This window comes from Cricetulus griseus, assembly GCF_003668045.3.
Source record: "Cricetulus griseus strain 17A/GY chromosome 1 unlocalized genomic scaffold, alternate assembly CriGri-PICRH-1.0 chr1_0, whole genome shotgun sequence".
NCBI lineage: Eukaryota > Metazoa > Chordata > Mammalia > Rodentia > Cricetidae > Cricetulus > Cricetulus griseus.
In genome coordinates, this window is record NW_023276806.1 from 272,871,691 (window position 1) to 272,885,016 (window position 13,326).

The 13,326-nt window shown below is 36.4% G+C and overlaps 2 protein-coding genes across 2 annotated transcripts in view; one reads left to right on the top strand and one right to left on the bottom strand.

The window, feature by feature from the left end:
* The window catches only part of Ctnna3 (catenin alpha 3), a 1,328,241-nt gene that overhangs the window by 789,374 nt on the left and 525,541 nt on the right, over positions 1-13,326 (bottom strand). The window lies entirely within an intron of this gene.
* Positions 5,039-13,326, top strand: part of Lrrtm3 (leucine rich repeat transmembrane neuronal 3) — a 169,144-nt gene continuing 160,856 nt past the window's right edge. Inside the window, exon 1 of the mRNA XM_035450636.1 lies at positions 5,039-5,091. Within this exon, the coding sequence (XP_035306527.1) occupies positions 5,039-5,091 (53 nt within the window). The remainder of the gene's footprint in view (positions 5,092-13,326) is intronic.

The window sequence follows — 13,326 nt, forward strand, 5'->3', positions numbered from 1 at the left end:
GCAAGTGTTCTACCACTGAGTTACAGCCCCAGGCCTTACTTATTTTTGAAAGTTTACAAATACACTAAAGTGCCTAATAAAAGCCCACTTGGCCGACGGGAAGTAATAACATGTATAAGGAGTAGAAGAAAAGAAACAGCCTTGAATAATTTTCTTGTCCCTACACTGCCCATGCAAAAACACCACAAAATTGCAAAGTCACTGCTATTTTGCTCAATGTAAGGAATAGGACATATTAAATATAAGTTGATGATCATGTTGTCAAGTTGCCAAAATACTAATGGGGATTAGTTCTGGATGGTGATACCATGGTTGTTGCATTCTTAATAAGGGTACACTATCACTATAATAGAAGGAGACATAAAGGAAAATTTAGTTAAAGAATTATCTCCTTTTTGTTTAATAAACACATTTTTAAGTTCTAGTTGTGTAAGTATTTATAAACATAGAAAGGAAATTAGGTATAATTTCTATAATTGTCTTTCACAGGAAAATATTTTAAGTTTTTCTTGAAGGGCACAGAATACTTATAAGAAACAGAGTGATAAGTAAAGGTCAAAGTTCCTGTAGCTTCTCTCTAGGATTCTGTGTTTGGACTTGTGAAGTGTGGCTTGGATAAAATAATCTCAAAATCCTTAACAATTCAATAAGTCTCTTAAGCCTTTAAATCACTATTACTTGGTATTACTAAGTATTTCCCAAGTTTAACTTGCAAAGCTTGTAAGCCACTTGAAATTACATAAAACCTCTTGAGTCTTCTAGAAGTATCCATGGAAAATACACAAAGCTTAAGGATCAGGACTAATGGCCTGAACATGTGAGAACATGTTTAATTGTTTGGCTTCCTTTAGGCAGAGGTCTAGAATGTCTCAGAAGAAAAGCAATAAGCTTGAAATTACATATACCACATAGACTTCTGTTTTATAAATAAAGCAGAAGTGTACAGAACGGATGTAAGATGTTGTCTTTTAGAGAAAGCATGGTCTCAGCACTGCCAATGAATACAAGAAACAATTTAAATTACTATGCAATGCCTGTTACCAGCTTTGAATAGGAGTGTACACAAGGCAATATTAAATTTTCTTGCTGTCCTAGTTGCTTTTCTATTGCTGTGATTAGACACCATGACCAAAGCAACTTTCAAAAGAAGACATTTCTTTGGGACTCATAGTTTCAGAGTGTTAGAGTTCATGACTATCATGATAGAGACTATGCCAGCAGGCAGGCAGGCAGGCATGGTGGTGGAACAATAGCAAAGAGCTCACATCTTGAGATATAACCACGAGGTAGAAACGACTGGGTTTGGAGGATGCTTTTGAAACCTCAAAGCCCATTCACAGTGACCTCCAATCTTGTAATCCTTCTCAAACAGTTCCAAAAACTGGGTATCAGGCATTAAAATATATGAGCCTCCAGGTGACATTCTCAACTCTTCTTCTAAGAGATATAAGCATTCATGCACACACAAACACAGACACACATACAGAGTCTGCCAGTATCACTATCACATATGTAGCAAAGCTGTTTTCTAATGTTTGCCTAGACATAAATATACATTTTAAACTACTAAAGTTAAACTTTTTTTTTCTATTTGGAAAAAAATCATTCTAAATTATTACTGATAATTTGAAGCAAAATTCTAATTCGAAAAAATGTAGAGAAATGCAGATTTCAATTCAGTGTGGTATTTTTTGAGAAAATATTTACATAAAATTTGGTTACCTTTATTTTATCACAAAATGACAAACTCATTTTTTTTTGCGTTGTGGTGGTGCATGCCTGTTAATCCCAGCACTTGGGAGGCAGAGGCAGGCAGATCATGAGTTTGAGACCAGCCTGGTCTACAAGAGCTAATTTGTGGACAGGCTCCAAAGCCACACAGAGAAAACCTGTCTCAAAAAAAATATTTAAGTTTTCAATAGCTGTAATATGCAGTATAAAATTAAAAAGAAACATAGTTTACATGGACACAATGGCTTGAAAACTCCTATCCTCTCCCTACCCATACTTAAGCTATAGCACATAAAGGATATTTTAAGATACATTTTCTTCTAGCACTTTTTTGTCTTTGCTTCCATTATTTTTTATTAGTCTTCAACTTATTGTACAAGGCAATGGATTTTGTACTATACCTTAAAATATATGCCTCTACAGCTGTTCTTACTTATCCTTCTCACAATGCTTTATCTTTAAGATTAAACTGAATACTGCTAAAACCCTCTTCATCCCTACCTAAAGTCACCCCATGACGTCTGTGCCTCTTAGAAGTAACTACTACCCTCTGGTGCACATGCTGATAATATCATGATATACACACATGAAATACAGAAATTTTTAATGACTAAAAGTTTACATAATGACAACACGCTGTGTATTTTTGTGTTTAGTTGGTTTTTTGTATTATCTGTATTGATACAAATAGAGAAGGACATATCTGAATATACTTCAGTAATCTTATTTTACTTTATTTTTTAAACCACACTTTTTATGCCCCCTTTTCTCTTTTTGTGCATTCTAAAAGCTTTAATTATGCATTCTTTGTTCTTATCTGCTGGATTAAAAGTCTGTTTTGAGTCTTTTGATTATGACTGTTTTCAGGCACCTACATAGTACTTTCATCTTTCCTTCCAAATGATAAGCACAGTTTAGTCCCATCTCTATAAATGAATGATTGTTCTCAAGGCTAAAAGGAGGATGTGAGACAAAACCACAATGATGACTATTTAAAGTTCACAATTAATTGAACAAATGGCAGAAGGGGTGTTTTAACTACAACCCACAGAAGAAGAAATGATACACAAGTGAACAGCCAAACAAGCTGTTTTGATAAGAAACATGTACCCAAGGTTCTTTTGCTTTTGAGGTTATAGAGTGTGTGTGTGCATGGTGAGAGACCTTTAAAAGGCCAGTCTTTCACTAGCAGAGTATAAACAATGGATAGCAATGAAGGGCAGCAGTTCCCTCATCCACAGAAATTTTGATCCCCATCTCCATTCATGAGCAGTGGTTCTAGTCTACAGAACAGTTTTGCCCATTTCTTTGTCCACACCCTCATGCTTACCATGAATGACATCTGCTAATATAATCCTTACCCTAAACATGGACAACTGCCCACTTAATTTCCTCTTCTACCTCAAAACTCATGCAATAATGAATACAAAGGAGATACAGAGGGGAAAAGATGGATGAAGGGTTTCCATGAGAAAGCACAGAATATGTGATAGATGAATCTGCATACTTAGTAAAGACTCCCTTCACTAGGTAGCAATCACCCAAGCCTGATGGGCATCAGGAGGAAGTCACCAAAAATATGGGGAATGGCTTAAAGCTTTCATGGACAATGGTCAACTACTGTATCTCTGTATTAATCTCAAGCAACCAAAATCTATTCTCTTTTTGTGAATTTTATGGGTTTTTTTTCTAGTTTTGAGATTATAATATAATTACTCAGTAGTCCCTTCCCTTTTGTCTTTCCAAACCCACCTACTCTTTCTAACAAAACAGAGTTGATTTTCTGTTAACTTCAAGCTAAGAAGCTAAGTCCAAGTGAAATAGGCACCCTGTAGAGAGGTTGAGGATGCAAACAGAGTAATAATGTCCTTAGTATCTTTCCCTGGTCTTGTACAGAGAACACCGGCAGCAGGTCCAGAACCTCCATAAAGGAGGTTAGTGAGTGGCTCTTATAGAAATAAACACAGACACACATGCATCTAGAGTTTTTCTCCATGAAAAAGACAGTTTACTATCTCATCATGCTAACACAAAATCCATAGCCTAAACCTTGCCTGCACAGGAGGAAGTTTCCATCAGCCTTCAGAGCCTGACTTACTAATCAGATTAATGAAGACACAATAATCTTAATGGTTTTAAAAGCCTCCAACATGGAATGGACCAAAATAAACTAACAAATTGCATCAGAAGAAAGGGAAGCTTTAACCGGGAGTATCCCACAAAAATTTCAAACAACACCCTCAGAATGAGAAAAGGCGTTGCCTCTGAGAGAGAAATGGAGTATATTATGAAGACAAGCCAAAAGAGCCAAAACAGAGCTTGTGATGCCAATAAGTGTGATTATTCAAAGTTGGGATGGGGGTTCAGGTATCAGCAAACATTTTGTACAGAAACCACATAGTGAATATTCTAAATGTGCAGGACTCAGGGGCCCTACCCATGCCAGTTTACAGTGATCCCCAGCACAGCAGTATCCGTACATGGGGACTTGACAACATTTATTGATATCTAAGCTTTTAATAAATATATAAGGGATCACAGCATAGAGCTGAGAGATCACTCTAAAACATAAAAAGATAAGATGAAAAGAGGAAAGAAAAACAAAGTATCAATCCAGGAAGCCTAAAATCTACCCAAAATAATTCCAGAGAGAATGAAGAAAATAGGGAGAATACTTTTTACGGACACATGCGCGCGCGCGCACACACACACACACACACACACACACACACACACACACACACACACACACACACACACACCAGGACAAGGGATTGGATAGATGTCTTGGTGAACCTTCTCTAACTCCAGTTCCAGGAGACCCGATGCCCTCTTCTGGCCTCCTCAGGCACCAGACATGCACAGGATGCATAGGCATAAGTGCATGGAAAATACTCACATACATAAAATAACTTTTTAACACAGGAAGTTTTCACAGAGCCAAGAGCACAATTCCGTAGGCTTAAATTGTTAACCAAGTACTACATAGTAAATGAATAAAGATTTGAACTAAAGTAGTACAGTTTCCAAATACCTTGGAAAGTAAAGAATAAAAGCACCCTGAGAGAAAATAACAGATTATCATTCAAAAGACAGGGAATCCAGAGCATCTGCTTCTCAGCAGTCATGTAACTAACTGCAACATAACCTTGGATAAAAGATTCTGGAAGAAACCCGTTTATGAGTGACCCAAAACAAACAAACAGGAGCCTCAGATATGGCCTCTTCATTCCATACTCATCCTTTCTGAGGAGTCACTTACCAAGATGGTTTAACACATTGTATAGAAAACCAAGCAAAGGGACACATGGAATACAGGAATGAGAGCCCCATACCGGACAGCGATCAGTCCAGCACTTGGTGAGCAATGTGATTGGCTGCTAGAGCAGAAGAACACAGTATTGCAAGATGTAAGGTGTATCTCGACTGTTTGAGTGATTGGAAATGTCACTGCTTGACAGATCTGTTAACACTCTAGGACAGACAAGTACCACTGCTTGCAGGCAAAATTACACAAATTTGAAACAGAGAGAAGAAAAATAGGAATGATTCTTAATAAACATTTCTTTAAAAGTGAACAAGAATGAAAACTATCTAGCATTCCTCTTAATTCTCCATATGGCTATCAAAAGCTTTCATAATCTATAGGTTACCAATCAAGTCTGTATTGTACTTAATTTGAATTTTATCATGGGAAGTAGGAACCATATATAATACCAAGTCCTTGATTTTATTTGCATGGTGTTGAAATATCTGTAAAATCCAAAAATATTCATGGGACACAAATAGTAGCTAAAGTAAAGTGATTGACCCTGGAGAGAATAATTAGGGAGCAAGCTAGGAAGATGAGGCCAGAATGAATGTTTACAATAGAAGGCTTTTTTATCTGCTGTTTAAACTATGTGCACAAAATTCAGCTCTCTGTGAATAAATATTATCCCTTAATGTTCTCCATTTTTAATCTACCTATTAAATTTGAAGAACCCCAAGAAAGCTAATGCTATAGCCATTATCAGCTAATACAGTAGGATTCATTTGTTTATAAGTGGGAAAAAGTCCAAAAGAAGAGCTAGACCACCGTAGGCAATAGAAACAGAGTCAAAGAAAATCAATAAAAGTGAAGTAAGAAGGTACAGGGCCAGGATCTTATATGTAAATCTACTGTAACTAGAGTTAGATATGACTGAGGGTACTTTAACAGCTTTTGAGTAACGGGGTCAAATCCAGTGGAGGAAATGTTTCTGTTACTATGACCACAAAATTGTATCTCAGAAGGCCAACAGAGCTTGATATTTATTTTATGGATTAGGTTTTTATCATTTGATCGCTTTCGTTGTGGTAGATAACTTTACTTATCAATATGGTGTTTGAATTTCCAATTTTGCTACTATTCTTGCCAGAGAGGATGCCTGCCTGCCTGCCCTTGGGCTAATGTGTTGGAGAGGAAGCAGTGAACTCCTGAAGCCACCATGAAGTACTGGTAATTGTGACATAATACTAGATATTCCACCTCTGATTTCTGACAAAGAGTACCCCAAATCCCTATAATTTCCTGAGTAATACAGGTTCTGGGAACATTTTTTCCAGTGTGATAGCTCTTGGTCAGCTCCTAGACATCTGCAAGATGAGGTCCAAGCACCAGAAAAATCAAACTGTGACCAGAAGCTTCAAAACATCAGCTCCAACCACATCCTTTAGGAGAGGATAGCTGGGGGCTAAGTAATCACTTGTTCCTATCTTATTTCCTTAAAAATTAAACTAAAGCAAGGGAAAGAAACTCTAAATTAGTAAAAACATGCCATCTAAAACTAGCTAACACCCCACTGTGGACCTGTGGTTTCTTTCTTTTAGTATCTCTTCATCCAGAATACATGGAAAGCATTTGTCTTAGTCACAATCGTATTACCAGCACCAAGGAAAGCTAGAGAACATAATAAATACTCATGGAATAGAGAAATGAATTAGCAACCTAATAGCAGGGGGAAAGTCTTACTTTCATGAAGCACTCATATTAACTTTATTATTTAAAATGTTGCAAATTTTAAAAATCACACATAGAATTTTCAGTTTGATTATTGAATCACAACTTTGCCACATGGTGGCTCTGCTGTCAGTTGCAAAATTCTCCCAAGCATCTCCAAACACTCTTGGGGTTGGTTTTCAGTCAGGAAATAAATGGCCATTGGTACCAAATATCAGCAGCATAAGGACAATTCACCAACTTCGATAACTTGAGTCCCCAAATAGTTCAAATGCACTTAAGTACAATTTAATTTCCCATAGATTCCTTTTCTGCTAACACATTGCAAACAAATGTAGTTTATTGCATATTAGATATACAGCCTAAAATAATTATCAACCAGATGTCTTGCTTTAGATACAAAAATAGAATCAATCTAAGGAACATTTACTCTATCTCAAAATCAAGGTTTGTATTATCTTTTCCCACCTGGTGATTAGGGGATTTAAATCTCTGTGCTAAAATACTTACATGGAAGTCAAATTCTAAAATATACTAGTCTAGTCATTTCAAGCTATCACATGCAATGATGGAAACACACAATATAAACTGTGCACAAACATTCTTGGTATAGTGGAATATATGTGATGTACATACAGCCAAATGTCTATGATGATACCACTTTCAAAAACTTTGACTTCACATTCAAAAGGCAGTCATCTGTACAGAGTAAAATATCAAATATTAAGACACAAATTTGGGAAAGGGGCCCTTTTATAGCTATCCTACTAAAACTTCTTTGTTCTACTGTGAGATACCTTAAAAATCTCGGGACTACATGGAGAACTATAAATTATACAGCAGGGCACTGATGCCAGGTGATTCTTCATAGAATTTGCTCTGAACAAAAGTCTAGAAAATAAATTTTTCTCAATGTCTACAAATAAATTTTTATTGCTGCTCATTTGATAAAAAAAATGTTGAGACTCTATTAGAAAAACATCTCATATCAATTCACCAATTCATAGACTGATTTTGCAAAGAAAAATATAACAATGTTTTCTGCTGACTATAAGCAAAAAAGAGAACCATGATAGGAAATAAAGAACAGAAATTCTAATAACATGAATATTAGTGCAACATTGACTCAAGGCACCTTATTATTAATTCTTGCTACCAAAGCTCCCGGGGAAGTCATTACTGAATTCCCTGCTAGTATAAATACCACGATGTACATATTTCTCTCTACTCTATAAGCCCTAAATAACTCAAAAGTCACTCCAGTTCTAAATTATCAGCAGGAGTGATTAGAGGCCACAAGCATCCAGCTCAATATTATGTCTAAATGAGTGAAGCGCTCTATGCACATTCCACTAAACTGACCTTTTTTTCAGTGAAATGACACAATGGAGAAACATTATGTGCAAAGCACACAACAGTTTGTCAAACATGATGCAAAATCTCCATCAACTCAATGGCATCAAGAGGCTGCAAGATGTCAAATTAGGTGTTGTTATAGTTTAGCGATATATGTGGATGCAGAGATTTGATTTTAAATACTCTAGAATAATAATACACATATATAGGAAGAAAGTATAGCTTAAAAGAGTGCACAATCTTGACCAGTGTAGAGGGTGATAGCTATAAGGTTTATTATAATTATGATATATTTATATAATTACAAATATATAAACTACATGATTATATTATAACATTTTTATTATATTTTTCTACTTTTATATATCTTCCAAATTTTCCACAAAAAATGAATGTTCATTAAGGTCATGTTTGATCTTCAGAAGTTTCCCAAGTTTAAAAGTGATGCAATATCAATTTGTGGTATTTCCCTGTTCTCAAAATTAGTTTATGCTATGCCTCGGCAGGAAGTTGCAGGGAGGAATACAAGTCACAAGAATGTGCCTTTATGCTATCACACATAAGTATCTACAGGTGGGAAATATAGCAGGCAATCTGGTGAGTTTTCATTCATTCTATATTTTCTTCTTTCTAGAAAGATACTGAGAGACCATTTTAACAGTCTGACTTTGAATTTTTTCATGCATTTATCTAAGTCGGAGATGTTCATTCATAACTATAGCCAGACAAGGCTTTTAATGGAACCCTTGAAGTAAGTAGGTGGGATCAAGAATACTCCCAAGATTTGTTAATGTTCTGATGAAGATGAGAATATCATTCTACATGAAGATATGAGTAATGGAAGTGACTTGATACAGGGACTCTACACTGGCATTCTAGAAATATTATTTTGTAACATACACATCAACTCCTTCCTGGGGAAAACAACTTCTAAACTACAACAAAAATTGTTAACGATATATGGTATGTAATACATAGTCATGAAACTGAAAGTTTATCAGAAATAGGACATTTAGGAATTTCAAATATTAGTAAATTCTGACTTCCCCTTGGTCATGTTGGTGACCATTTGTGAATGTTTACTCTGATACACACCCATAACCAGCAAATCTAGATAGAATCAAAGGAAAATTAATATTTATAGATTCCCTGTTCCACACTGAACAAATGTAGCTTATTCTTATTCACAAATCCAGGAAATTGCTAGGAAACAAAACCCTTAAATGTTCAGAGGCAGGCTTGTGGGTTCCATTGTACAGAGGAGTACATAAGACCCTCGGATATCTGGATAAAATCAATTTATCAAATTCAGAATGTCAACTGGCATGTACAATATATTAGTTATTTTCTAAATTATTCCAGAAAATATTTTGATTTCATCAAGCTTAACTCCTAGAATTCTTAATCCAAATTTTCTTGTATCTAGTCACTATGTAATTCTTACATTTCAATTTTGATTAAACTGTTTGGCTCCACTGTCCTCCAAAGCTACATACATAGATAACCTGACCCTCACCCCTCTCTAGGCCATCTGAGTACAAGTCTAGGAGGGTTTTTTCCTAGTTATTTGATCATCTTCTCTTCTTAAATTCACAGTATGGTTTGAATTCTCATCTCATAAGGCTGCTTTCAAAGTTGGACTTGGGGGATAAATATATGGTTCAGCAGCTAAGAATATGCACTACTAAATGGTCATCCCTAAAAACATACATGTTGGTAGCATTATATGGGCTGATCAGGGATGTATATTATGTTCAGATATGTATGCAATAGCAACTAGTAAAAATTAAGAGGCTGTGAGTTTGAAGAAGAGTAGGGAGGGCCATAGGGGAGGGTTTGGGGAAATAAAGGGAAGGAAGAAGCGTCTACTATCAAAAAAGCATCTAGTATCAAAGTCTACTATCATAAATATAAAAAAGTAAATTCAAAAAAGTGTGTAATGCCTTTGCAGAGGATGTGAGTTCAGTTCCCAGCACACATGTCAAGAAGCTCACAACTCCCTATAACTCCAGCTCCAAGGAATCCAGTGCCCTCTTCTGGGCTCCACAAGCACCTGCACTCAAGTGCACAAAGATACACACACACACACACACACACACACACACACACACACACACACACACACACACTATAAAAAGAAATTAAATAATAAAATAATCTGTGCTTGGTAGTTCATACTTGGAATCTCAAAAAATGGGAAGCTGAGGCAGGAGAATTTGCACTCAATACCAGTCTAAACTACATACATGGTAAGATCCCACCTCAAAAGCAAACAAAATACATATATTTAGAAATTAAAGTCTCATGAAATTGAAGAAAATATGAGCAGTAAACCCAAACTTAATTCCAGTATATTGAACTCTTGATCTTACTTCTAAAGCTTGACCCATAAGAGGCGTTGATGGCTTTAGTATCCTCCAGATTGCTGAGCCTGTAAAACTACAGAGTAAGCAGAGGAGAGCTGGATCAGTGGTTAAGAGTGCTTGCTGCTCTTCCAGAGTACCTGAGGTTTGTTCCCAGAACCCACATCAGGCAGAGCACAACTAGCATGACCACAGCTCCAGTCCCGGGCACCCTCTTCTGGCCTTTGTGAATACCTGCATTCATGTTCTCCCATCCACCCAGAGACTCACATGCATGCTCATAATTTTAAAGCGGAAAAAGTACAACTCTTTTAAAAATTAAACTAAGGATCCATCTTTAGCCTCATTATTTCATAACTCTACTTCTAATCTGTTGTTTTAAAATCACTTTTGTTTTGTCTAAAATATATGCAAAATTCAACCACTTCTGCTACCACACTGGCCTAAAACCACCACCTTTCTTCTTGACTTGGGAGAACATCCTTATTGGTTTCCATCCTGGCCCCCATTGCAATAACTGAACCAAGAATGATTAACTTAGCCAATGTGGGCTATGGTAATAAATGTCTTGTGCAGTACAAACAGCAGGCTTCCATTTCTCACAGTTCAAAGATCTGGAATATGTACCAGATCTGACGTCTAGACAGATTCCTTCTCTTGGGTCCTCACATTGCTTAGACCAGAGGGAGAAGAAATAAGTACACGATGCCTCTTCTCATCTTTATAATCCGTGAACTTTATCATTAGTGCTCCAACTTTATAACCTTATAAGGCTCTGAGTCTAAGCACCATTACCCTGGAGATAGGAGCTTCAATATATGAACCTAGTAGGGATAAAAGTCTTCAATCGATATAGATGATCTTTGAATAGACAACCTTTTTTAATACATCCATTCTAGGGGTGTGGGAGAGACCAATCATTCCATAGTAAAGCTAATACTCTTACAACAGAATAAACATCAAGCACCCAGGATCTCTGTGGTTTCATTTCTAATTTCTCTAGAGCTGTTATCATTGCTGTAGACTGACTGTCCTCCTTGAAGTTCATCAAACACATGATCTGTTTCCACCTTGAGGGTTTGCACTAGCCATTCTTTTACCCTCTTTCAGTCAAGTAAGTTCATTTCTTTCTTCAGTTTGCTGAAGCCATTTTCCTAGTGTCTCTAACCATCATGTATAAAATCATATCTATTTTCTTACACACCCAATCATCCTTGTATTATTCTTTCTTCCATAGCTCAAATTACATAGTCACATTAACTGCATTTACCTTACTGTGACAAAATGCCTCCACAGTACAATTTCTAAGAGAAAATGTTTACTTTGATTCACAGTTTCAAAGGCTGTGAGACCATCTGGTGGGGGAAGGCTTAGTGGACTTTGTGGCAAGGCACCTTGTGGCAGAGGTTCATCATATCATAACAGACTAGAAAGAAGAATGTATGGAAGTAAAAGCTGGCTATAGCCTTCAAAGACCTAAATCTAGTAACCTCCCTTGATAGAACAAGTCTCAATTCCTAAAGGTTTCACTGCAACATTAAACAGGAAACTAGTGCTAAAAACATGAGCCTATGGGGGCATTTCAGATTCAAAGCATAGCATGACTAACTGATGCCCTACCTACGTTTGCATTGAAATTGTTGGTTTCATTCATTGAAAATGCAAATTTCATGGAGCATAGACCTTTATTTTGCACACTGATGTCCACATATTTAGAACAGTGTCTAACACATAATGGTATTCAGACTAATTCATTGCTAATTCAATGAAATCTCTGAAGCTAGGTACCCTGAATATATCCTATTTCTTACACCTTTATATTTGGCAATCTAGTTTCATTTTGGTCTGAAATTTGGCGTTATATATAGCCACTTGATTTATTTGCCCACTTTAAGCAAAATATGTTTAGCTATTCAAGCTTAATGTAAATGCAATAACATAGTGTTTATGTATATGACAGTAGGCTTTATAATTGTATAATCATAAGGCCTGAGATGCATTGGGGAAATTTAAGTTGTCAGGTAGTTTATGGTTAGTTCTCTCTGTGGTGGCAATTGCAAAGGAAGCTGCTAAGCACATAATAGGGCAGGATTTTGCCTGTATTGAAAGGCAAGACAGAAACAATCAGCTGGCTGCAGTCAACAAGTAAAAGAGGATAAACTCTGAAAACCATACCAGAAAGTTAGTAAAACTGTCTTAACACAATATGTTTTTAACCTTTTGAATGGCTACTTTAGAATAATTGGCATCTTTAGAATAATCTCCACAGCCTTAAGTGAATAACATGGCTTCGAATTGTTCTTTCCATTTTGGAAATTTTCAACCAGCTTCATTGATAATTTTCCCTCTTCAAGAACCTTTGTCACCTTGAACTAGGACAAACCTATAGGGATGCAAACTAAAGAGCTAATGCAAAAGAAGGGATCACTCGGAATGCCTCAGTGCAAGAATGGTGAGAATACCTATGAAAAATAGACAGGTGGTCAGCATTAAGGGGAAATGTCAATTTTTAAGAGCCAGGAAAGGAGCATAAGCTCAGAACCATGAGCCAGGCTGTGGTAGCCCACACCTTTAATCCCAGAAATTGAGAGGCAGAGGCAGGTGGATCTCCGTGAGTTCCAGGCCAACCTGGTCTATGGAGAGAGTTCCAGGACAGGCTCCAAAGCTACAGAGAAACCTTGTCTCAAAAAACCAAAAAAAAAAAAAAAAAATCAGAATCAGAACCATGGAGCAAGACAAGAGGGAAGCCAAGATTCAAAAAAGAAAATGATTGAAAATTAAAAGCAAGATGTGTAATACAAGACAATGATATTACATAAATAATCCAAATATATTTGTCCATGAAAAGCAGCATGATGGTTCTATTCCCCTGGTCTCCTTTGTGCTTCTGTAACA